Consider the following 27,369-nt stretch of genomic DNA (forward strand, 5'->3'; position numbering starts at 1 on the left):
CAGTTTTTTTTCTTGAACATCGTGAAATAATAACTTTCATCTTCAAGTCAAATCACTTTCAAATGTTTTACAGTGTGGATTAAGGATTTAGAGCGCACCGCTAAGTTCACCTCTGTGCAATCAAAAAACTAAACAAAATGAAGGTTTTGTAGTGACCTAGTCAAAGTAAAGACATAACTCTGTAGTGTGATCCTGCAATGTAGCAGAATTACAAACCCGCTCTTCAAAGATGTGGGTGAAACTCTTCCACAGAAATGTGAAACAGTTATTGGCAGTTCCTGCAAGCACTTTTTGTCAGTTATCAATGCTAGAGTGCAAGCATCCATTTTGTGTACTCAGGTTGTCGTTTTTTGTTCCTAAAACATTTAAGTGGGACCAAAAGAAAAAATAGCAGAACTGCATATGAGCGAAGTTATACAAATATTTTCACCACTGTGTGTATATGTTTTGTTTGAGGAAACTGAGAGCTGTTTCTGGTAATCTAACCTTATGATGCACACAACTCTGCCTTTTTTCTTTTTTTTTTAGGTTTTGAGATATTTTGAGGTAGTTGAGTTTTTTTTCTACATTCTGCGACATTGTCTCCCTTTTTTTCCACAAAGGATAGAGTAGAATTTGCTAAGCACAACAAAATCACCAGGTTTTGTTAAAATCAAGGAAATGTCGCAAGTTAGCTTTACTGCTATTTGTTTATTTTTTACTTATTTTATCCAATTTAGCCTCTAAAATCAAACTTTTTTACAGTTTTTAACCTTTGCTTTTTATGTCTGGGGTCTGAAAACCTCAACTTCTCTTTTGCGGGACTCATCATATGCTGTTAAAATTCTCATGAAACAGTTTCTCAAGTTTCCAATTTTTCAGTTATGTCTTGGCTCGGTTTCAACTTGGCTAACATGAAAAGTAATCTCAAAGTACAAACTGTGCAACCACAACAAAAGCCACCATTTGATTTAGTTCTGCCAGATAAAACCACAGACATTAGCTCCTGGGGTCAGAATGAAAACAATTGTTTATAAGTTCATATTGTGGTCAGAAGAACTCATTAGTTCTAACCCAACATTATTTCTGATAGCACAATACAATGCTTTGTTACAACCTCCACAAAGCCAATATTTATGATGAAACTCTTCTAGGTCTGAAGGGAAAATGGGTTTGTTTTCCTCCGCTCTGTTACTCCTTTGTGGTAATTTGTGCAATATGTGCCCACTCCAGTTTCGGTGGGTGGGTGTTGGTAAGGTTGGTGGCTTGCGTGTCAATGGTAACCTTTTTCTCTGAGACTGTTTCCTTCCTAGTAACTTTGTCGTCTTAGCAACAAAAACTTATTTTGTTTCATGAGGAAAATAAAATGAGCACTAGAATCATCTCACTCTTTATAATGTACAGATTATATCAAAACAATTTTATGTTTTATCGCAATAGCATCTCACACTGATTTTGTATCTAAGTTTGAATGCATTCATTCTATAAAAAGCACTTTTTCAAATATGTAAGATCACCTGTGAAAGACTTATTAGCATCTCTGGTGTCAACTAAACCCTGTGTGCAGACAGGATAGCAGTTCACATTATTAACATTCCATAGGGTTGCAAACACCACATCACAGATCCGTGATAATATCAAATCCTGAGCTTTTCATATATGCATATATTCAAATTCAGTATAAAATTATCTCCATATACTTTTAAAAGCTTTTAGTGCTGCACTGAAGTCCTAATTAAATATTGAACAGAAATTGTAGTTGCATGTTACTGCTGGGCAATATAACCGCAAATTACACTTTAGAAACATTACATGTTTGACTTATGAATCTCATGACCAGAACAATGATCAGTGGTTCAGATTTTTTCATTCTAATTTTGTCACAATTTACTGACCTAATAATTAGTTGATAAAATAATCAAGTGATCTATGAACAATCTTGAGGATACAGTAATTTGACAGAGCAGCTGGTCATCCCGCATCCCTTAATACCTGTTTTGAAGTAGTTGTAAAAATTATTTTTGATATAGAAAATCTTTCTTTAGATTATTTAAAAGAAAAAAATATGGAATCCCTCAGTGGTAAGAAAAAAAATTGGAATCATAATCTCCAAAATACTTCACAGTTTTCCACAGCTTCTGGATTTTATGACAGTCTGAATTTTAGTGTGTTTGGGTCTCCCTGGCAGAAAACATTGACCAGATTCTAAAATGATCACGAAACCAGTAACAAATCATCTTTAATCAATTGATTCTTGCTGTACACAGATGTCAGCTGGTGACTGACAATGCAGTAGAGTGAAAATCTCCCATGACAAGTTTGAACTTTTTAAAAACTTTTAAGATTCAAAACAATATAACAAAACACAATTTACAACAAAAAAAAGTGCAGTTTAATAGGACAACTGAGCAAATAAGTAATTACATGACAATCTATAAAAATTTAGGTTTGTCTTTAAAAAAATGGCAAATTTTACTAGTTATTTGTTTCATTCTTTATCCCCTAGAAAATCAAATCAAAATTTAAAAGTGAACCAGATTTTGTATATAAGATCAAATTATAAAAATCCTTCTAAAAAACATGCATAACATTGCAATGAAAATAAGATGTCCTGTTGTCTCAATATGTGAATCACAAAACAGTTGACATTTCATTTCAATTGTAAAAAGTCATTATGACAATGTGAGTTAACTTACATCGTTTCATTGTGAATGTATTTGACCTTTTATGGAAAGGGGAACGGAATCCATTTCTAAACAAATTAATGCATTAATTCCCACGGTTGATGGAAAGCATGTTGATGAGAATTTCATATGAGTTTATTACTACATGTTTTGTCTATACAAATTCAGCCACTTATAATCAAAGATGGCTCTTTTGTAGAACTGTTGAATATGTTATCATGTCTTTAATTTGTAAAATCATAACAGGAGGAATTACCTTTAACACTTATGGCATAAATTTGTGCATATTTGTTTGAGAAAAGCATCACAAAAGTCATGTTTTTCTTCCACTGAGTGGTGGAATAACAAATTTCTTTCTACGCCCCTTTTTCTGTTTAATGAGAACGTATTTGTAGTTTCATATCGGGGAAATCTGCTTATAAAAGTCTGATAATTTTGTTTTTTGTAATTTTTTACGATGGCGTCATTTATTAGATCAGAGCTGCTTACATTTGAACTTCTTTTTTTCCTTTCCTCCAGGGAAGTTCAACCATATGTTTTTGCTAGCGGGTAATTCGCTGATGCTTTGATGTTTGGAGTCATCCGGACAGAGTTCTTCAGAATTCCCACCGCCGGTAAACGCACCATTCAGTATGGTGGGAGAGGCAGCTTTGTTGACTCAGTTGGAGCTCGGGATAGCTGGAGCAGGCACTGACAAAGTAGCTAGCAAAGTGTCATAGTTCGAGCTGCCTAGTCTGAAATATTTTAGTTATGTAGTTATATGTACCAGCTTCAGAAGAAGCTTGTTTGTCAGCAAATACATTCGTGCGACCGGGACAATTTATAAACACGCACCATGTTAGCGTTAGCTTATATGAGAAGATTGACGAGATAAACGAAGTTCCCCTGTAGGAGTGAGATGGCTAAAGCTAGGTTGACCAGAGGTAGCGTCAGCCAGCTTTAGTCAGCTGGCAAGCTGTGTGAAACATGGAATCGTTAATATCTCCTCAAGGATTTATACCGTAAATAAATCAGGGATTTTATTCGGTGAGCGACAGCAGAAAGCAGTGGTATCTCGGCGCTGCTTTTGGAGCTCTCTGTCCAGGATTCGGCGCTGGCCTTGGAAGTTAGCAGACAGCTAATAGCTATCCACCACCAGGGTAAGTCTACACTAACTCATCAATATTTCCTTGGCAGCCTTTTTTTGGGAGGGGGTTGGGGGGTATTCTTGAAGGTGTATAACCTTGAACCTTACGAGTCAGCTGCAGTTAATTAGAATATTTAATTAATGTAAAGTTCTCCAGTAACATTGTCGGTGGTTGAATGGGGCTGCAAGCGACAAGTTGGGAGTCAGTTGAAGCAACAGCTAACTGCAAAGATCACGGCCTTAAGTTTTAAAGCAAGTTTTTATTGAATTAATCCTCTGCTGTATTTAGTGTTGTTATCTTGCAGCTTAAAGTCTGACATATTAACAGATAACCTTAAGAAAATACTGAAGTGTTGAACAGGTCTATAGCCTGCTACTTTGAAGTACTTTAGAGATGACATGCTTGGCTTCTAGCAAAAATTTAGGATGGAGAAGAAATATTAATGTGCATTTCTATCAGTTACTGTAAAAAAGTGTCAATGCATGTATTGTCTTTATGTTTTGATTGAAATATAGAACATTAGGGGGTTTGCAATGCAGATGAATTTTATGTAAGCTGCATGATATCATTGGAGCTGTTGTTATGGGAAAATATTTCTCATTTGAATGTCATACATATCAGAACTGTGACCCTGAACTTATACTAACCAAAAAACAGAATGAAAATACTGGTTTAAAAAATTGTTTTTGTGTATATTTTGAATAGTACTCATTTTAAAACTAACCTATAACAGAAATGCCATTGCAATTAAACCATTCAGTCAGAAATTACATGATATTTACTCAAACTAACTGTCCTTCCTAGAGTTTTTGCTTGTTTTTTTAAAAAAGATTTTTCATTCATGTTCAAGGATATGTAGAATATTAAATATCTTGTCGTTTCAATCAACCTCTAGTAGAAAAACTGAGTTTACTAGATTCTCTGATGCATTAGTTACCATATCCTCTTTTTATGCTTCTTTGGAAAATGCAGTCACACTGTGTGTACGACGAAGCTTAAAACTAGTGACGTGCATGTAATTCGGACATGCTTTTTAGTTTTAATTGACTCATCTTTTTTTAGATTTTCTGCACTCTTGTTTAAAAAGAAACATGTAACATTTATACTCTAACAGAGTATTTTAGCTGATGAGAATCAAAATGTGAAACAGAACTAAAGATTATCTCAATTCATATCTATCTGTCTATCTATCTAGTTTATGTGTTTTAATTTCTTCGTGCTCCTTGCCTCAAAATTTTGTCTGCAAGAGAAATGGGTTTCCAGTCTCCTTTTGCTTCATGTTTTTTGCCTTGTGACTCACATTTACAGTAAGAAGAATGTTTCTTCATGAACTGCATATGGGATCAATAACTTTTAGAGGAGATGGGGGAGGATACAATATCTAAAGTATTGAAAAATGGGGTTAGGATAAAATAGCGACTCTTCCTGAGGAGAAGCTAAAATTAAGATGGGAACTGAGTAATAAAGACTTTGGCTGTTAATGGAAAACATCGAAACACTAATTCATTTTTCATCTGAGTTTCATATTATTAGCAGCTCCATTTAATTACCCAGCAGGTCTGAATCAAGGTCAGATGTTAGTCAGTAAGTGCATGCCAATCTCCAGTTTTAATCTCTGCAGTGGGAGGATTATTTTTCTTACAGACGTTAATTACAAACCAGAATTAATGTGTTTAATTTCTTAAAATAAGATGTATATCCTGAATTTTACAAAATGATGAAATGGTTGGATAAAAATCTCCACGGTCCACTTGGAAAAGAAACTCATGACTGCGTTTCATAACTGTCACTCATGAAATTAGATTTACAGATTTTATAACCTTTTTTTAGACAATGCCTCCTCTGTGCTGCAGCTTTATGCAACATTTTCCAGCTCTGTAACGTTTTATACCATGCACCCTCGTCATGATATTAAATTTATATGTAGGCCAAGTGGCCACTGTCAGCCCCAACCCATTTTGTTTGCTATCACCGTTTAGTGGATGTTGCTGATGGCTTCCCCGCCAGCTATGGACACTGTGACGGACTCGCGTCCCACAGTGCACCAGAACGGGAACGCCCATCGTGAATCTTCAGACACAAGACCAGCTGCTCCTGTTCTGAGGCTTCATTTCTACTACCGCAGCCAGGGAGCAGCTGACAGCGGCACTCTCAGCTACCCACCCGGGAACTACGTGGCTGAGGAGTTGTGTATAGATGCAGCCAAGGCGTGCTGTGAGTACTCCAAACTGTGCAGGCCCGCATAAAGCACTCCATTTGTGAAGATTTTTGTAACTTTCACTACATGGGATTCGATTTTTTTTGCTCAGATTTAGTTTTTAATTTAAATACAAGCAAAAATAAATAGGCTATGTTTTTTTGTTGTTGTTGTTTTTTTTTTTTGTGGAGGTGTGATCAGATAGTATAAATGTGCCACTACTTCTGTACTGTAAGGTGGCCGGGGGACAGAGACTAGATTTACCTGCATGCCAGGTGTTTAAGGGTAAACCAAAAGACACCTGACATTTTAGATAATCTTCATTGACCTTTTTTTCACCTGTATTGGTACTTAAAACAGTTTTCTTCTGCATGTCTTGAGGCGTATTCCGGTTAATTGCCTCATTAAAGATTGCGCCACTACAGACACGGAAGTCTGATTATTTAGTGGTACATCATGAAACTTGCATTTAATTATTTTGTTTTCTGTTTTTTTTTTTTTTTACACTGTAGGTATATCACCCCTGTACTACAACCTTTTTAGCCTTTTTCGAGAGAGAGACAACTTGTGGTTTTCTCCCAATCACGTCTTTCGAGTTGATGAATCGACCTCTGAAGATCTGATTTTCAGAATACGGTAGCAGCACACTTTAGTTCACCTTAGATTGTCCTTATGTTAATTATTTCCATACATATTTACTGAAAATCTTTGTGACATTTTTTTTTTCTTGCTCACCGCAGGTACTACTTCCCTGGCTGGTACAGTAGTGGTGCATCGCGAGCATATCGATATGGGGTCAAGAAAGGGTCAGAAAGTCCCGTCCTTGATGATTATGTAATGTCCTACCTCTTCTCTCAGGTAAGTGCCTCTGAGTGAGCCTTTATTTTTAATCGCAAACTTTAATAACGGTGCCTTTTATATGAGTTAAACTATAGACAGTTCAAAGTTTTAGTTTCCATTCTGCCTTGCTTTCATATTCAGCCGTGTTACAACTCATTAAAAAACACCCAGGGATCTCAGTTTCTACAATAACTGTTGGTACTTACATGAAAAATACACTTTAGTTGAGACACATTTAGTCGGACGCATTATTACAGTCGAATCTCTACTGGTTCAGTGTGCTGGAAGCTTCTTCTCTAGGGCCTTTGTCCAAATTAGTCATTACTTCCTGTATTTGTTTGAGACAATTAGGACTTGTAGCTCACACAGGAATCGCGCACACAGGATTCCTTCCAGTAAGAGTCAGTAAATGATGGAACAAAGCAGGAAGCGTCTCAAGGCTTGGCGTCGCCTCGCAGCAAAAGTAACTTTGCTTTGGCATTGGGTTGCACATGTTGCCTGAAAATATAGATTTCATTATTATTATAGATTGCAGCTGACAAAACAAACATCTTTTTGACTGTGTGGATACAATTTGTATCAGGTTAAAGGTTATTTTTCTAGAATATAGAGATAAACAGGCCTCTACTGGACAGTTTCCGGTTTTAGTTTGGAAATTGACTTGTGGGTGCTGATTCTCTGACGTTAACACATACAGGCTCATTTGTGGAAACGTGCAGCAAAGAAAAGGATGTTGGTTGACAAATTTACAGCATGAACAAAATGTCAGTTTTCAACTTTGATTCACATAATGAGAAGGAGAGAAAAAAAAACATATTTGGCTTATCGAGTAATGTAAGATTGGCACATTTTGATTACTGGCTGATTGATAAAAACAACCAGAAATGTAACAACAGTTGTGCTGTGACTGGTGGTAAACTGTGAGCAATTGGATAAAGACCTAAAAGTTAAATGTCATTTAATTACTTAATGGGTATTTATACTTTTTAATGTTATCTGTGTATATTGAAAATTTTTATTAATTTAATTGGCTCCCGCAGAAGATATGAAGCCTTATTTTTATTTCATTATTTACAGAAAACAAATCTCAAAAAAACTTTTAGATTGATGAATTAACTGAGACATTGTTCAGGCTGTGCAAACCTGGACTCCAGAGTACGGTCAGTTTGGTTGAAAGTTGAGTTTTTTCTTCATGTTTTTGACCGATGCAAAGAAAAGGATGTATTTTTGTTTGCAAAATGCAGAACGAAACATCCTCGACTTAAATCTGTTGACCTCTAATCTCTGGCTGTATCTCATACTGGAGTCATTTTGATGCATGCTGTTCATAAGGGCATCTTTTTTAACTGTGCACTTTGCAGTAGAGTGTCTGCTTATACTTGGCATATCTGACAAAATATTAACAGTGAGGCTCTTTGCCTAAAGTCATTTGTAGTTTTTTGTCAAAGGATCAACACTGTAGATGAACTGAGAGTGCTTTTTTACCGTATCTGTTTGGTCCGCTTTGGTTCGGTAGGGGCAGGTGAAATCCTAAACAAGCAAACACTGGTCTGCCTGAAAATGTGGGTCTGGAAGTGAACCATGGTGCATTTTGCTTACAGTGGGGAATCTAACTTGGAGGGAGAAATGGCTCTTGGCATTTTACCGAAGACAAAAGAGAAATTCTGCAACTACTAAAACGTGACGCTATTCCATTTTTGTTTTACGTTTTGTAATGGAGGAAACAGCGATCATGTCGTTCATGGAGGGTTTTGTGTCATTTCCTCAATGGTTCTTGGTGGAGCGACACCGCAGGCAAGGCGTTTAGCACAGCGCAGTGTGAAAGCGAAACCACACCAAATGAAATGAATGTTGCAACATTGATCCGCAATCGAACTGAGTCTATCGAAATATCAGGAATGAAATCATCCTTATTGAGATATCTGAAACTTCTTGATGCATAACCACATCAGTCTCTTTTGTTTTCTGTTCTCCTGTATTTGTGTCGTCATCTTATGTGTGATGCACTGTGGTGCAACTGCTCCGATCCAAAAACCTGCATGGAGAATTGACAAAAATGTAATAATGTTAGGCCAACCAAACTCTTCAAACTATTTCAGTTGTCCGGAAAATCATCAACACTAAAACGTTGGTTGGATTTCCCGAAAAAAGATGTGGTCTCAGTTAAATTATCCAACCCAAAAAATATTGTCAAGTTGCAGCAAAATATTAGTGGGTTACGTCATCAGTAACCCAAGCTGACCGATGCATGGACTTATGGAGTTTGTGGAGTTGTGCTTTTGAAAATCTTATCACAGCGTTTCTGTGAAATTAGTTTGATTCTTGTTTATCTATGTTGGTTTGTCCTCATCTCTCTGGGTCAAACACAACTATAATGTGTAAAACAAAACAAGAAATGTCCACATTTCAATAAAAAGAGTACAGAGGTTATAAAGGAGACTAAAGTTGACTTTATGAACTGGATTATGGATTATGTGGATTTAAGTCTGTGGAAAGCCAACATGTTAGAAGATAAGCACTGCAGGGTTAGGGCGTTTGTTTTGACACATTGTGTGTTTGCGCCTATAGAGCAAGCAAATGTGGTTTCAAATGGTTTTCCTTTGCTAAGCTTTTTTTTTTAAAACTCATTATTACATACCAGCATCCTGATTGAATTAACTTAAATTTGAATGTTATAAGAACAAATTACAATCTAATTGGGTTGACGCAAGAGATGATTTATAAATAGACTTCAACCTAATTGGGGTGAAGCTGAAGTTTGAACTTAAAACATAAGTTGTAAAAAAATAACTTAAAAAAACAGCTTTTTTTTAAACACAAAGAAACACTGTTGCACATTATGTGTCTTAATCAGTTAGTTATTATCTGTGTGTTATTAGTTTACACCCTCCCCGTTTGAAATCGAGATTAATGAAGGTGTGAAAATCGAGACGGAGATGACGAATCCACTAGCCTTTAGTTCTGGTCTGTTTAGTGTTCACATTGGCCCATTACAGCCAAAACAAGAGTTGCAAATGTTACGTCACATAGACTAATAGGAAGCTCATTCATTGGCTAGTCGTGGTTAGCAGCCATCCTACAGCGTCATGTGGGCCTGCAGGGGGAAAACGAAAACAAAGTTTGTTCCAGTGACTTCAAGCATGTCACCATGTTCCTCCTCCAGACTGTTTTTTTTAGTCTTTGAGGAGGTCAAAAAGGTCTTAAAGGCAGTTTATTCAGGACCTGTTATAAATTTATATGAATAAATAAGAGATTGAGTAAGGAAACGACATGGTGGTCGGACCGATTAGATATTTGTGTATATCTGAATTCATTAGACTTAACACGGCTTCAGTCAACAGTAGTTGACAGTAATAAGAGTATCGGCTCACATGGGAGTGAAATGTGACAAACCTTTAATGCAGCTGTGGTTTTATTCCAAGGTATAGAGTTTATTATATTTTCTTTAGATGTGAATAAGTATTGGGGGAATAAAATCTAAGGAGATTATTGCTTCCATAGTGTTTTCCACAGTTTTGGATTTTCAGTTGTACCTGTACATTTTCTTCTCTAAATGTAAAACTCCACATTCCTTGCTTTTTTTAGCTATAAAATAACAAAGATCTTGTGGTAAATGAAGTTCAGTAATTGGTACGGGTGCACCGATTTATCAGCCAGCTGATTTATTGGCGCCATTTTCCTTAATTTTGGGTGATCAACTGATACTTATATAAGAAGCCGATCTTATCCACCTATTTTATCTACCTCAGCAGAAAAATCAGCCGCTGTCTTCTGCTGCTCTGCTGTGAGAGTTTTGACTGATAAACCGGCCCACCATATGCAGTCAACAATAGTCACCCCCCTGTTGCTAACTCAGTGACTTTCTTGCTATATTTATCGACATTTCATTAAAAATAAATTGATATCGGACAGAATCGTAATCCGCACATCAGGCTTCTTAAAGATTGGCAATCAGTGCACCCTAGTAATTGTTAACATGGAAATTAAAGTACAACTCAATTAGAATATCATGAAAAGTTTCAGGATTTGTTTTCACTCATTTCAGAAAGTCAGACTCGTATATAGAATCATCACACATAGTGAAATATTTCAAGCTTTTGTTTTTTGTCGCTTACAACAGTGTGATCCCAAATTTGAGCATTTCAGAGAATTAGAATGTCAGAAAATGATTAATTTATAGAAATATGTTTTAATATAAATTTCAGGCTTTGGGTTTGGGTTCTTTTTGGAGATGATAAATCTGTGGTTCTGCTAAGATACATTGTTGGTCAAGTGTCTCTCTTCTCCCTCCTGACTTTACCCCTGTTGGTTCTCTTTGGGGTTCCGGCCAAGACAGTAACACCAAGGTCACTGAACAGCTTTTGGGCTCTTTCTTTGGCAGTGTGGAAAATGAAATCAGCTTCAGCTGAGGCATGAAGTTGACTGAAATATCTCTAAAGTCTGTGGTTGTTATCATTGCTGTTGCACCTTTTCCTGTTTTTGACATGTTTTAATGACTTGTCTGGACATTGGTCCAGTCAGCTGTCCCTGCCATGACTGTCTACTGACCCAGTCTGAGAGACTCAGGAAACCGTTGATTTAATTGGCTGATTCGGTTGCATCACCACGAGTTTCTAATGTTTAACGTTTTTTTTTTTTTGTTTGTTTCTTTTTACAATATTAAAATTTTCTGAGATATTGAATTTGAGTTTTCATTATCTGTAAGTCGTGATCATTAAAAATACAAGATGATATAGTATTGGAATATTTCACTCTATGTGACAATTTTATAAAATATGTTTCATTTTCTGAAGTAAGTGGCAAATAATATAACTTGTTTTTAGATTCTATGTTAAGTTCTCATTTATTCATCCTTTTTAAAAAATGAAATAAAATTAAAGACAAACCTCCATCCTCTTGTCAGCATGTTCCAATTAGCCTATTGATTTATTTTCATTTCCCTTGTTGCAATTATGCATATTTCTAATATTATCAAATCCTAGAAATAGCTTTCCATAATATATGAAATTTCAAAATTGAACTGCGCCAACAAGAACGCCCATACCATTTACCAACTTCTTAACTTTAATGAGGTTGGGTTGTGACAACTTTAAATAAAAACATTGCTAAGCTTTTTTTTATTATTTTTACAAAACTAAACAACTGACTAAATGTCTCCAAATGCATTCAGGTAGTTTAGGTAGTTTGCTAATGAAAATGTCCAAATTAAGTCTTTTAACAGGCCTATTCACACTAACGTGCATTAAGTAGAGGAAGTACTTAGCCGTGTTTCTCTCTCGTTACTGTGTGCAGTGGAGGAATGACTTTGTGAACGGAGTGGTGACGATTTCCAACTCCCACGAGTCACAGGAGGAGTGCCTTGGTATGGCTGTGCTGGACATGACGAGGACAGCTAAGGAGAGACAGATGTCCCCTCTGGACATCTATCACAATACAAGGTACCAAAAAAAAATAAAACTCCTGATGTTTTATTTTCTAATAGTAGCTCACCTTCTCTATTCAATGTACATTTTTGTTTAGTTACATTTAGAAATGAATTTAAGACAAATATTTATTCAAATCTGTTGCGTCTCTTCTAGTTACAAGTCCTTCCTACCAAAGGATATGAGAAATCAGATCCAGGATTGTAGTTTTTTAACTCGTAAGAGGATCCGCTTTCGCTTCAAGCGCTTCATCCAGCAGTTCAGTCAGTGTCGGACAACGGTGCGCGACCTGAAGCTGAAGTATCTCATCAGCATCGAGTCGCTGGAGAAAGCCTTCTACACGGAGACCTTTCAGGTCAGAGAACCAGCCAGCGGGCAGCTCATCATCCTGGTGGCAGCGGACACAGGGATACAGTGGTGCCGAGAGAAATTAAAAGATTCGGATGAGGTTTGTACCACCTTTAGGTTTCTTCCTCTGAACCAGAATGAACTGACACCAGGAACCGGAACTGAATTGGTCATAAGCATACTAACACAGATCACACTTCAACTTGTTCACATTTTGTCATGTTACAACCAAAAACATTAAATTGTGTTCAGTGTGTTTTTGTGTCATGGTTTGTGAAGTAAACCCAAAACGATGACATATCTGAAAAGATCTGCAAACAAAATACATTGACGGTTGTCTTTGCAACATGACAAGATCTGGAAGTTTATGGGTAACAAATAATTCTGCAGCACACTTTACAATATAAAAATAATCACTAGCTTTGAAGCTTAAAGAAACCTGATGGATACTAGAGATGCACCGGTCCAATATTAATATCTGATATTGGGAAAAAAAAATCTAGATCAGGTATTGGTGACAATATGCCCGATTCCTAAGGACACATCTACTCAGTACAGTTCTATACTTTGTACTCTGAGTGACTGCATGCCTTATTATTTATATTACACTATATTTACAATTCCTAATTGCACTTTCTGAACCATTTGAAAGAAAGTTTTAGTTTGTTTTTGTCAGTTTCAGTTTTTTTATTGTTTATTTTACATTGGTTGCTATAGTCTTAATTTCACTGACTGAACAAATTAAAGTTATTTTTACATTTTTGACTAAGCTTGTGAAGCAATTTGTGTATTTAAGTGTTACTAAGTACGTCTGTGATTCTGTAAAACTATCTCTGTTTCAAAAAAGAGACATTTTAAGTCAATTCAGTTCTGTATCGAATCGGCTGATTCAAAACCTCGTCGGAATCGGAAGTGAAAACGTGGATTATCCCAAATGGATAAATTACCATGAAAAATGTTTAAAGTTTAAAAAAACGATGTTTTCTACAATAGTTGTTTTTTTTATATTGTTTGTTCAGGAGCCGCAGACATTGTGCGACTTCCATGATGTCACAGACATCAGCATCAAACAGGCCTGCAAAGAAGGCACCACAGAGAGCCGGTTGGTCACCATCAACAAGCAGGACGGGAAGAACCTGGTAGCGTCTCAAAATAAACCTGTTTCTGTCTCCAGCAGAGAAACCTGAGCTCAGCTTGATGTTGACCGGAGGGTTTTTTGTTTTTTTTTAGGAGTTGGAGTTTCCGAGTCTGTTTGAAGCCTTGTCATTCGCGTCCCTCGTTGACGGCTACTATCGACTGACCACAGATGCACATCACTACCTTTGTAAGGAGGTGGCCCCTCCCAGGCTTGTTGAGGCCATATCTTGTCATTGCCACGGCCCCATTTCGTAAGTCATACGTTTCTGTGATTTACATAATATTTATCTGGAAGGAAAAAAGCAAAAATTCTCATTCACTGCTCGTTTTCAAAACTTGTCCAAATCAAACAAAATCAAATCACTGGTTGTATTCTCTGTCAGTAACAACAGCTTGTTTTTAATTATCGATGACTTTTTTGCAGAATGGAGTTTGCTGTCAGCCGGCTTCAGAAGTGTGGAGACAAGCGGGGCTTATACATTTTGAGATGCAGCCCAAAAGACTTCAATAAGTATTTTCTAACTTTCCCAGTGGAGGTGAGTTTCTGTATCAGTGATGACTAAAAATTATTGAATGGAAAATGTTCCTGAGGTTTGTTTTAGAGCCGTTTTCCCCTTCATGTGTATTTAGTCATCTTTCCCTTGTACGTCTTGTCCCTCTGTCTTGTTTTGCTCTCAGTATGTGGGAATTATGTTGTTGGTGATGCCAGAAGAACCACTTGTTATGCATGCATTGAAGAGCCGGGCAGCAACAATAGGATTCATATCATAATTTCTCCTTCAATAAGTGGAAAACATTTAGAAGTCTAGAGCAGAAGACTTTATTTTAGACTTTAAACAAATTGTGGACGCTTTAATCCCTGCATGAATCCCAAAAACGGCTTTAGATTTTTAACATCAAAACACAAATTCAAAAAACATAAAACAATCATTTTTATGAACCTTTTGTCTTTTCTCCCTGTTAAACTGACGTGAACCTCAAAATGATGCTCAGTGTTGTGTTCCTGCAGTAAATCTGTGTGCTTTGTGTCTGCCAGGTGTTTGATACGGTGGATTACAAGCACTGTCAGATCACCAGGTCCGCCGCTGGAGAGTTTAACCTCAGTGGAACCAAGAGGAACTTCAGCTCACTGCAGGAGTTGCTCAGCTGCTACCAAAAAGAAACGGTGCGCTCGGACGGCATCGTGTTCCAGTTCAGAAAGTGCTATCCCCCTCTGTCCAAAGGTAAACACAGTGCATTTATTTGAAGGATCCTTTGACGAAAATTTGGGCTTTCAGGTGAAAATATCATTGCAGGATTTCCATACAAATATAGCTCTTAGTAAAAAATAAAACTTGTAATAGAGCATTTCTGGTAAATGTCATTTTTAACCAGCTTTTTATTGGTTTCCATTTCAGTATTTTTCATTAAAACCATTACAGAATACTATTTGTATGAAATAACAGTGTAAAGCATTCAGGTTGTTGTGTTTAAACAAGCAGAGAGGAAACTGAAAAGTGCTAATTAGCTTTAAAATATTCCACTTGAAGCTCAGTGAGCTTTCTTTATGTTTAAGTCTCTGGTTGTGAAGGTTAGTCGTTATGAAACAAACGCTCCTCCGATTGCTTCACCTTGTTGAGTTTTAAATACTTAGTTGTTGAAATACTTCGTCATTCTGCCTTTCTGTGAGATTCTGTGTTTAATGGCCAAATAAAACAATTAATAAGGTTTAATGCAATCCAACACATTTTTAAAGTTACCTTTATTTTTAAACAAATACTAATTATACTAATACTGTAGTGCTGTCATGTTAATAATTAAAGCCAATAACACTAGTTTATGTAGCTGGAGGAAAATGAGAAAAATCAAACTGATGCATCTAAGCAGCATCATTGCATACAATGTTCTCTATTGATAATCCTACATATAATCTGCTTTGGCAGATTAACACATTCTAATCCTTCACAATCTAATTACACGCCTCTACTTTGGGGATTTTTTAACAGAATGTGTGCAGTACCATTAGATTATGTCTCAAAAAGGATAGCTATCAGAGGAAGCACAAAGAAATATGCTTTTCTGTGCTCTTAGGTTATGTGTTTTCAACCAGATGTTTCATTCATTCATTTTATTTTGCATAATTTACGCATAAACACAAAAGGATCATTCAAGTAAGATGATGTATCTGAGGCCAAACACCTACATATAAGAACCTGTTTTTGCTGTTACTGCTTTGATGGATGTTTATCAGATTTGCAGATAAAAAATATTTTAAGGTATCTTGGTTATGTCACTTAATATGGATGTTTTTGGGCTTATTTTTGTTTTCAAGAGAAGAGTTACAACAGATGAAATGCTCCTCTAATGTCATCAGATAAACAGGGATCTGTGCACAAAGTTCATCTTGCAGCACAGTCTCTGTCTCTGTTATGTCTTTTCTGTTGTCCAGTGCAAACCAATATTGTTTGAGGTTTTTTCCTTTTTATTTTAAATTTGGTCATGGTGTTTTTTTTTATATTAAAATAATATTTAAAAAGCCTCAAAACTTAAGTCTGGTTTTGCTGATTGTCAGTAAGAACTAAGGGGATTGTGATTGTTGAACGTTATGGATTCAGTCGTAGATCACAAGTAGGTTAAAGACTTCAGGTGTATTCATCAGGTGACCAAATGTTGGTTATGCAATTATCACTATAATATTTGAAGATGATCTCAAGTAGAGCTGAAACAATTGATCATAATGGATTATTGAAATAATTGTCATCTGATTTAGTAATTGATTAATCATTAACTTTAATAGACTCAAAAAAAAAAAATTTGCTGAAGGAACAACATATTCAGAAAAGTAATTAAGCCAAAGCTGTACAAAAAATATTTATATACACATTTTGTGTTTAAGATAAGAAAAAAAACATTTACTTTTGTAAATATGTACTGCCCAGAACTCCTGAAGTGACATAGTTTTAGATTCACTTGGTTCAAATTCTTTTACCATCTAATTAGTTATCAGTCTGGAGATCAGCCCTGCACTGTACTGATGTTAAATCAAGCAAAAATGACTTGAGATTTTAATATTTTTTTCTGTTTAAAAGTATTTTTTAGCTACAAATGCTACAAATGATCAGGCATTCAGTAAAGGAATGTTATGCTGTTGCATTGTAGACAATAAAATGTTTATTTCTTATATTATAAAAGGAATTTATTAATATGCATTTTCTTATGTTTTTCTAATTTTGCATAAAAAGTTTCAATAAAATCTGCATAATGTGCCACCTTTTTAGATAATCATCAGAACAATCTGTAGAAAACTCAATAACTAAAAATAATCGCTAGTCTCAGCCATAATGTATAGTCAGACCTTTTCTGAGCTGCAGTCTATGCTTCACTTTTATGAAGTGTTGTTCAAGGACTGTGTGGAAATAGTGAGACGACTGCAGAAAGAAACGCTGCGTTTAAATTATTACCTAACCAAGGCAACCTTAGACAAACTGATGTCTCCCCCTGCTGGTGGCATCTGTATTTGCGCAGTCCCTGTCTACACCAGTAGGTAATTACTGAGCTAATTTCCATCAACAAGGGGGGGATTCTTTTAGCTAATATTTTTTAGTTTTGTGTGCTCTTCAAATCGTTCCTGAACCGTTTTTCTGTTGTGACAGAATAAAGTGACGCACAGGATATCCAGACGTTATGCTTCTTGTTAAATTCTCCAGTTGACATGTTGTCAGCCGCACAGAAACGCAGTTCAAGGGAAAATTATCAATAATCAGGAACCTTTAAAAGTGCCTTGCTCCCTTTCTTCTTTCGAAATTTTACCAGAAGTGGTGATGAAAGGGATGAAGAAATAGTCTGTTTCTCAGACTGCTGACTCATAACACAAACTCTAAAACCAAGACTAGAAAGAAAAAAAAAAGAAACAAACTAAGTTTCCGCCTTTTTTAAATTCTTTTCTCCAAACAGAAAAGTCCTGCCTCCTCATCTGCAGGAGCAACAAAGGTTCAGAAGTGCCTCTGTCTCCGTCGCTACAACGACACAACGTCAGTCAGATGGTGTTTCACAAGATCAGGAAAGAAGACTTGGAGTTTGTAAGCTTACCATGCATTTCTAACCTCTGTGGTGTCTGTAATCCCCCAATCGTCTCTTTGATTACATAAACTCTCATAAAACTTGGAATTTGTGTTTGGTCATTAATTCCAGCTACAGAAGTCACTTTACTCTCGTTTTTGTTTTTATTTGTGATTTTTGTCAGGTGGAGAGTCTTGGTCAAGGCACATTTACAAAGATCTTTAAAGGAGTTCGCAAGGAGCTCGGCGACTACGGGCAAATGCACGAAACTGAAGTTGGGATGAAAGTTCTGGACCAGGCCCACAGAAATTACGCCGAGGTCTGTGGTTTTACAGCCATTTACTGTGTTATAGCTAAATGACCAAATGACTAAAGGCCCACTTCTGCTTGCTTTTTATTCAAGTCACAGACAGTGCAAACATTAGTCATGGTGCAGATCTTCTAGGTCAAGCATCTCTTTTTGTAGGCTTCTTTCACAGTCCTAAAAACTCAAAGTTTTTTGTTTTTCCTTCCTCCTCTGTGCTTCCTTCCATCCTCGATTCATTTTTATCTCTCCTTTGGTGTCCTGTCTTTTCTTTTTCCACATTTCCTTAATCTTTTCTCTCCTCCTCCCTTATGTCCCTAAGGGATAAAGACCATCCTATGTTCACCTTTTCTTGTTTTTGTCCTTTCATGTTACATTACTTTTCTTTTTTCCCCTCATATTATTTTTTTCTTACTTTATGTTTTTCCTTCCTTTCCTTTTATCGTCTAAAAGTGGAGTATGTCTTTGAAAAGGAAATTAAAATAAATACCAAGACAGTACATGTGAAGGACTCAGATGGTTGTAAGGTGAAGTATTAAATAGTGTAATGGATACAACTCAGAAAACTCAACTAGCCAAGATTTCTGGTTTGGTTTTAGTTTTTCTGAGTTGTAATTTTGCATATTTTTTTCTCTCCTTCTGGTTTTCTAGTCTTTCTTTGAAGCAGCCAGCATGATGAGCCAGTTATCCCATAAACACCTGATCCTCAACTATGGAGTTTGTGTCTGTGGAGAAGAGAGTAAGTCAGATTCTGACATTTTCTGCCATATTTCTTACTGCTGGTATGTTACAAGCAATGCTAACTTTCTAATACTGTTAAATCTGATTAAAAATACCACTAACATGATTATTTGTCGACTGAGGCAGCGCTGTGATGATGTTTCACAGGGACTCTCTCACCTGAGGTTCAAACGTCCAAATCAAACTTTTAGTGGAGGTCAAATATCTGAAATAAATAAATAGTGATGGTTAAATCCTTTTGTAAAATTGGCTAACAACCAAAAGAAATTGCACTTTATGCCTACAATTGTATATTTCTAACCATAAGTCACTGATCAAATTTGCAAAATTTGAGTTGAACTTCATTAACACAAAATCTTACCAAGTATAATTGGTCTAATTTCTAGTGCAAATATCTCAGTAAACTTGAAATAAGACAAACTAACTTAAAAGCAAGATTTGGAGACTTGTTTCAAGTAAATAAATCCTTAATAGTGATGAAAAAACTTGTTCTATTGGCAGATAAATTAACATGGGAATCATGTCTTGCTATAAGTAAAAAAAAAATGTTTTTTTACACAGGTAAAAAAAATGACAAAATTCTCTTAACCTTTAAAGTTTAGAAATCCTCTTCCACTTGATCGAATATGTATCGCAGCTGTTTCACCTGTTGATTAAAAAAGTGAAAAGTGTTTTTCACTGCCCAAGCTACTGACTGCCCTTTTTTCAATTATTTTGCAACAAAAATATGTTTTGTGGTTCTCTTTGTAATCAAAGCTTCATATCTTGGTTTGAAAAAGCTTGTCATTTTTAAAAAATAAATTGCAAAAAGAAAAATCCCTTTTTGTCCCCTTTCAGACATCATGGTGCAGGAATATGTGAAGATGGGTTCGCTGGACACCTACCTGAAGAAGAACAAGAACTCTATAAACATTCAGTGGAAGCTCGAAGTGGCAAAACAGCTGGCCTGGGCTATGAACTTCTTGGTAAAAATCCATTTTAAATCGGGCTCTGTGTTTGTTCTGCAGTAATTTATTTTAAGAATTTTATAAAGACGATATTAAGGATAATATGAGCTAAAATGTGTTTTGTTTTTTTAAAGTTACATTTTCACAAGTTTCTCGTTTTGTACCTGCAGGAGGAAAAGCATCTTGTCCATGGGAATGTTTGTGCCAAAAATGTTCTGCTGATCAGGGAGGAGGATCGGCGGGCTGGGAATCCCCCGTTCATCAAGCTTAGCGACCCCGGTATCGGCATCACTGTCCTGCCTAAAGAAAGTGAGCTCCTCTCCAGCCATACCCATTTCTACCAGCAGGGGGCGCTTGTTAGCACATTGACAAGCACCAGTTGGACGTTTTTTGTGTTGACAAACGAACAAATAAAAAGAAGTGACTGCACAGAGAAGCTGTTTTCCTACAAACTTTGACTTTTACAGCTGATATATTGACATTTCTATTCTAAATGTAATCAGTGAAGGCATCAAATCAAACTGGATACAATTAAATTTTGTTTACTAATGTCAATATGTGACCTGGGGGAAAAAAGCAATCAATTCCTCACTTGTTTTTGTTTGTAATCAGTCCTGATTGAAAGGATCCCCTGGGTGCCTCCTGAATACATAAACGAGCCGATGACTCTGAGCCTGGCTGCAGACAAGTGGAGCTTCGGCACCACGCTGTGGGAAATCTGCAGCGGCGGAGAGAAACCACTGGCAATGCTGGACAACACAAAGGTAGGGCTGAGTTTATGAGTAAGAATAGAAAATCTTTGTAAAATTGATGCAGCATCACTTCCTGTATATTCTCACACCTGATGCACAAGTACAAGTAGTGTACTGACCGCAGAGTTGGAAATGAGGTAGATTTATGGTAACTGATCAATTCAGTGCAATATTCACCCATAATCACAGTCACAACCTTTATACAGACTTGATTTGATGTATTTAGACAATGAATTAGAGTTGATCTTTGGTGCCATAGCAGACACAAAAGATACGAAGGGGAAATAGGAGTTGAAAATTAATGCAATAATAATCAGAGATGAGAATTGGGAGAAGATGTTTCGGGAGGGACATAAAATATTAAGTAGTCTGATATTAAAAATCGCAGTGATGTTCTTTAGGACTCCTTCTCTCACATCTAGATTTGGTTGCACCTCAGACAAATGTTTGGTTGGAGATTTCACCCTTAAACTTCCAGCTTATTGCAAAGTGAAATTACTTCAGGTTTGAGCATTACACTCCTCTTAGAGCCACCTTTAATAGAACCAGGTATATTTCAGAATAAAATTCAAGATCGAGATATCTGACATCAATTAAAGCCAAGGCAGCTGTTTAGTGCAAGTAAGAAAGTTTTAGACAATTTTGTTAGAAAAACCTGCAATAAACTCCCAATTAGCTCAAAAAAAGTGCAGAGATTTTTTTTAATTATTTTTGTGCGAATTTCCACAATAATTCCCAAGAAACTGAAGGAACTGATTGATATATTTTGGCATTAAGCAGATAAAAACTGCAACTACATGATATTTAAGTGTTCAGTCTAGAATCCAGAGGACCACATAAAAAGCTTTGGCGGGCTAGATTTGCCCCACGGGCCTTGAGTTTGACACATGTGTCCTATAAACTACAGGAAAGAAACCTTACGTTTTAAAAAAAAATATCTTTTCAAACGGTAAAATATGCAGGAAGCTCTTAGGACGTCTCCAAAGAGAAGTGTCATAGTGAAATCTTGTGCTCCTCATTAATCACGGCAGGCACTTCTTGTTTAAAGTAATTAGATAAACCGAGCGTAATTTGAATAATTGGCCATCCTGCTGATGCATGAGCCGGCTGTCATATTGTATAAGAACGCTCACTGGGTTTTCCTGAGCCGAATGCCTGGTTCTCTCACACCGACTCAAGACGTTGTTGTTTTTGTTCTTCAGAATGAGTTTGCATTAATCCTCATTTCTTCGCTACAGAAAGTCCTGTTCTACAACGATCACCAGCAGCTTCTGGCACCAAAGTGGACAGAAATTGCTAACCTGATCGCCAGCTGCATGGACTACGAGCCGACGTTCAGGCCCACATTCCGGGCGGTGATCCGCGACCTTCATGGCCTCTTCACACCGGGTCGGTTTAACCCTCCTTACCCTGCAGACAAATTCCTCCTCTGGTGTTTCAGATTAAAACTCAGACGCCCATATAGATTCCAGAAGTCCTCGAACGCATCCAACTAAACAGTCATGAGTATGTGTAATGATTTCCTGAGAACTTATTGGGAAAGTCTTGGCTCACTGATTCTGGGGAAATAAAATTAGGAACAGACTAAAGGAAGAAGTATTAGTCAGTGTTTTCTCTGTGGCAGTATAAGAGTTTATGTGCTTTTTTTCCCTTTTGTCCTCTTAGGCAACTACCGAACTCTGAAGAACACATGATTATTAGGTTAGATAGATGAGGAATCGGTACTGGAATTGGCTGAGCTTCTATAAAAATTGTGGCTACTATTATCAGAGTACTTAGCAACCCAGAACAAGAATCAAACATGGAGAACCAACAATTGGCTTTATACTTTACAAATCTAGATCAAACTTTGAAAATACTCTCTACTTAGCAACCCAGAACAACTAGAACATTTTAAAATGTAGTTTTTCTTTTGCTGTGCTTGTTTTATCTGTTGTTGTTTTTGTGTTTCTTCTAATTCATGTAAAGCGCTTTGAACCGCCTTTTGCTGAAGAAATGCTACATAAATAAAACTTATTCTAGCTAAACTTAAACTTCTTCAGAGGATGCTGTTATTGCAAAGATGTTTATCAGCATCTTAACTGTACACTTTACTTATTTCAAACATGATGGCAATATCAAGTGGCAGACATAAACAAGGAATTCAAGAGACATAGTTTTGTAGACCCAAAAAGAAAAAAATTAATAGAATAAAAAAATGTATGAACTTCTACCCTGTAAACTCATACTATGTTTTCAAGTGGGTTCCTGTCAAAAAATTAAAACCTTAAAATAGGTTAATTCATTTTCCATTTTAAGTTGTCTGTCTTTTTTTTGTTTTGTTTAGTTTTTTTTGCCATGGACTTCCCAAACCCACACAAACTAAATGTATCTTTTCCTGTTCTTAGACTACGAGCTGATCATGGATGACATCCTGCCAAACCGAACAACAGGTGCTGGTGGCACAGCTGGCAGCTTTGAGAATCAGGAGCCAGCTCTGTTTCAAGAACGGCATCTCATATTTTTACAGTTACTCGGCAAGGTATTAATTATTATTATATTATTATAAAGTTTATTTACAAACTGAGTAGAACAGCAGTCCCATGTTTGCATCATAGTGCAATAGCACTGTGTAATTGATGATGATGCTTTCATCTGTTGAACCCCTGCAAAGTATCTTTACACTGTAAAATCACTAAATATCCTAGTATTTTTGGTCGGGTTTCTAGTTTAGTTATCCTTAACATCCCAGTTGTTTCTAGTGTGTTTCTACTATATTTTGTATGTGAGATAAACTTATTATTTTATTCAATTATTTGACTTGCCTTTGGGAATTGCTATTTTTTTATATTTCATTGCGCTTTATGCAAAATGACAAAAAATACATTCTGATTCTAGTGCACATATTTTTGTACACTTGAAATAAGACAAAACTAACTTAAAAGTAACTTTTCAGCAATATAAAAATAAAATAAATTCCTAAATGTTATTAAAGTACTAGTTCCACTGGTATATTTTTTATTCATAACAAGGGAAAAAATTGTCTTTAAGTGAAAAATTCTGCTAGTTTTTCTTTTCTTTTTCTTTTTTTTTAGAAACTAGACCAAAAATACAATGTAAGATTTGGTGGTTTTGCAGTGTAGACTGTCGGTCTTCACTAGAGATGACATTATTACATGTTTATAAAGACTTCATTTAGAACAAAACCGATGTGCTGTACATTTTTTAGAGTCCCAAATCAAACAGCAGTGTCTCACCTGGAGTCATTTTGTGTTTAAGGGAAACTTTGGCAGTGTGGAGATGTGCCGCTATGACCCGCTCCAGGACAACACCGGAGAGGTCGTTGCTGTGAAGAAACTCCAGCACAGCACAGCGGAGCACATGCGAGATTTTGAGAGGGAAATTGAGATTCTGAAATCTCTCCAGCATGAGAACATCGTCAAGTATAAGGGTGTTTGTTACAGCGCAGGTACTTCTGACGTTTATTTTTAGTATTTATTCTAAACCTCATGTGTTATGACTGAAATATAATCTGCTTAGTGAATGAAATAGATCAGGTTTAATATGGATTTTGCTGTCTGGGGAAAGACGGTCCAGAAGGTTAAACAGTTTGCATTGTGTATAATACTATGACTGAGATGCAGTATTACTACAAGCTGGCTAAGTAATGTGTAGTAGCAAAGAAATTTCACAAATGTGCTTACTGAACAGGTAGCATCCCAGCAGAGGATTTAATTCACTGAGTTTGTCTGGACAATAAACCAATAACAATATATATCACAGTAGACACATGATCAGTATCCATAGATAATAAATCTGATAGAATTTTTTATAATTTTACTGAACTCTGATCCGGAACCGCAAAGCATTCTGGGAGATGTAGGCAGAGGAAAGGCTTTAGCTGCTCAGAGTGAGTGAACCAACTCACTCACTCTTTGGTTACCTAACAACACGTTGAGGAACATGTGGTTTCCTAGCAACGACTTGTTGAATAACTTGCACAGCAGCAGTGTAAGGTTTTTGCCTCTTTCCCTCATAACTATTTAAAAATAAAACTGTGGAACAGGAAAGGTCACACCAGCAGTTTGACTGAATTTCAGATATTTAAAACAAACAACTGATAGATCAGTTGTTATATCACAATATAAACATTTCTTATCATAAGTTTTCAGCCCCATCGCCGAGAGTAACACATTTTTTCAGAAATGATTATCAAAGCAATCTGGATGTCTAGGTGCTTTACTATGTTGTTGCGTTTTAGGCAATACAATTTCTATTTTCTAATTTAAAAAGTATTTTTTCATCTTTAATGTATTTCTGGTATTGTGAAAAAAGTCCTAAATTATTAGATGAAAATCTGCAGAATGTGAATATTTTTTATCTGATTAATTGTCAGACTATTTAATAGAATAATCACTGAGCATCATTAAAGTCATTATCTTGTTGTGTGTTATTGGCATGTCATTGTTTTCCTTGCATCCATTCAGGTCGACGTAATCTTCGCCTCATCATGGAGTATCTTCCCTTTGGAAGTCTTCGCGATTACCTCATAAAAAACATGGAGCGGATCGACCATAAAAAGCTGGTCCACTATGCCTCTCAGATCTGCAAGGTGCTGCAGCGTGACCTGAAGTTTTAGCACCTGCTCCGAGCCTCTAACCAACAACTGGACTTCCTGTTTGTCTTTGTGTGTGTCAACAGGGAATGGAGTACCTGTCCAGTAAGCGGTACATCCACAGAGACCTGGCGACACGCAACATCCTAGTCGAGAGTGAGCTCAGAGTGAAAATTGGAGACTTCGGCCTCACCAAAGTTCTGCCTCAGGACAAAGAGTATTATATGGTCCAAGAGCCGGGAGAGAGTCCCATATTCTGGTTAGAGCTTTTTTTTATGTTACATATGTCACAAATGCACTTAATTCGACAAAATGAGTAAACTAGACAGCCGATGTTGAATCCAGAAGTTTACATGCACATTTTTTCCCCTCGCTGTATGAAGGTAAATCAGACCAAAACATTGACTTCATTGTTGTTCTGAAAACACTTTGTAACTACGGGTGCATTGATTTATTGGCCAGCTGATTTATCGGTGCTGATCGCTGATTTTGGGAGATTGGTGATCAGCTGATTTTTAGATCTGAAGCCGATCTTATCCTCCGATCTTATCTGCCTCAGCAGAGGTCTAAAAATCAACCACTGTCCTCTGAGAAAAGTTTGACTGACAGACCAGGTCATGTCTGCATGTTGACAGGTAACAATAGTTATCCCACTGTTGCCAGTTCAACAACTTTTCTGCTGTATTGAGCAACATTTCAGACCCCCAAAAAAATGGTATCAGCCAAAATTGGAATTGGCAGGATAGGTTTTTTAAAATATTGGTAATCGGCGATCAGACAGAAAACTGCAATCGGAGCACCACGGTCCCTTTGGACCCTTTTGTAACCACGGTCCCTTTGGACCTGAGCTTCAACTTCAGTATTTCACATAAGTTAGTTAGTTAGTTAGTTAGTTAAACTTTATTGTCATATTGCATACACAAGGTGAATACAAAACGAAATTTCGTTGCATACAGCTCAGGACAGTAAATACGTATATAAATATAGAAAAATATAGAGTGAAGGAATAACAGTAAAAGAGTTCTTTGTTCTGTGCAAGAGGCAGATATAATGTGGAGACCAGATTTTCAAGTGCAATACGGTTGGGAGTTCAGCAGTCTAATGGCAAGTGGAAAAAAGCTGTTTCGGAACCTGGATGTCCTGCACCGGATGCTTCGAAACCTCTTTCCAGAGGGCAGCAGGGAGAACCATCCATGCTGTGGGTGTGAAGGGTCTCTGACGATGTTTCGACCTCGGGACACGCAGCGCCGGGATGAAAGGTCTTGAACGGAGGGAAGGGTGGCCCCCATGATCCTCTCTGCTGTCCGCACCACTCTCCTCACGTTCTTCCAGTCGGAGACGCTACAACCACCACACCACACAGAGAGGCAGCTGGTCAAGATGCTCTCTATGGTGCTTCTGTAGAACGTCTTGAGGATGGGTGGGGGCAAGTGTGCTCGTCTCATCCTCCGCAGGAAATACAGACGTTTCTGTGCCTTCTTGACTAGAGACGCGGTGTTCACAGTCCAGGAGAGGTCGTTAGTGATGTGCACCCCCAGAAATTTGGTGCTGCTGACCACCTCCACAGCCGAACTATTTATGAGCAGTGGAGAGTGGCTGGGCCAATTTTTCCTGAAGTCGACGATCATTTCTTTAGTCTTGTCAACATTCAGGATCGGGCTGTTCTCTCTGCACCAAACTACTAGCTCCTCCACCTCCTCTCTGTAGTCCAGGTCATTATCATCTGTAATGAGGCCCAACACCGTTGTGTCATCCGCGAACTTCACAATGTGATTGGTGTTCTTAATGTTCATAACACATAATGTTCTTTCCTCGTGATTCCATCTATTTTATTAAGCACACCAATTCCTTCTGCAGCAAAACATGATGCCGCCACCACCATACTTCACAGTTAGCATGGTACAAGCGTCCTTGATTTTCCTTCAATGGTCATTATGACCAAATAGTTTAAACGGATCACAGGTCATGTCTCCAGACATGAACATCATTGTCCTTGTGTTAATTTGCAAACTGCAATCTGGCTTTTTGTATTCCTTTTGGCATAATGGATTCTTCCTTGCTGAGAGGCACATATTGTTTCTCCCATTACAGCAGCATTTAGCAAATAGAAATACTTTTTGTAGATTCTAGCTGATTTAAAATGAGACATTTGGTCTCAGACGGTGAGACTGTTTTTATATTTATTATTTGTAAACCTCTAGTTTCAACTCTGTATGGCACAGAAGTTGACCACAAGTTAACAGCACTCACTCAGTTTG

General features: G+C 36.9%; 1 protein-coding gene across 1 annotated transcript in view; it reads left to right on the top strand.

Moving 5' to 3' along the window:
- The first annotated feature begins 2,817 nt into the window (after window positions 1-2,817).
- The window catches only part of jak2b (Janus kinase 2b), a 31,529-nt gene continuing 6,977 nt past the window's right edge, over window positions 2,818-27,369 (top strand). Inside the window, exons 1-21 of the mRNA XM_008418031.3 lie at window positions 2,818-3,802; window positions 5,770-6,004; window positions 6,500-6,623; window positions 6,728-6,845; window positions 12,120-12,265; window positions 12,407-12,698; window positions 13,618-13,737; window positions 13,829-13,986; window positions 14,160-14,271; window positions 14,772-14,958; window positions 17,669-17,793; window positions 17,958-18,092; window positions 18,729-18,816; window positions 19,656-19,783; window positions 19,936-20,074; window positions 20,378-20,529; window positions 21,756-21,906; window positions 22,905-23,038; window positions 23,776-23,965; window positions 24,984-25,108; window positions 25,198-25,370. Coding sequence (XP_008416253.1) covers window positions 5,773-6,004; window positions 6,500-6,623; window positions 6,728-6,845; window positions 12,120-12,265; window positions 12,407-12,698; window positions 13,618-13,737; window positions 13,829-13,986; window positions 14,160-14,271; window positions 14,772-14,958; window positions 17,669-17,793; window positions 17,958-18,092; window positions 18,729-18,816; window positions 19,656-19,783; window positions 19,936-20,074; window positions 20,378-20,529; window positions 21,756-21,906; window positions 22,905-23,038; window positions 23,776-23,965; window positions 24,984-25,108; window positions 25,198-25,370 — 3,029 coding nt within the window. The 5' untranslated portion in view covers window positions 2,818-3,802; window positions 5,770-5,772. The remainder of the gene's footprint in view (window positions 3,803-5,769; window positions 6,005-6,499; window positions 6,624-6,727; window positions 6,846-12,119; window positions 12,266-12,406; window positions 12,699-13,617; window positions 13,738-13,828; window positions 13,987-14,159; window positions 14,272-14,771; window positions 14,959-17,668; window positions 17,794-17,957; window positions 18,093-18,728; window positions 18,817-19,655; window positions 19,784-19,935; window positions 20,075-20,377; window positions 20,530-21,755; window positions 21,907-22,904; window positions 23,039-23,775; window positions 23,966-24,983; window positions 25,109-25,197; window positions 25,371-27,369) is intronic.

The sequence above is a fragment of the Poecilia reticulata genome, chromosome 9 (genome assembly GCF_904066995.2).
Source record: "Poecilia reticulata chromosome 9, P_reticulata-male-v2, whole genome shotgun sequence".
NCBI classification, from domain to species: Eukaryota; Metazoa; Chordata; class Actinopteri; order Cyprinodontiformes; family Poeciliidae; genus Poecilia; species Poecilia reticulata.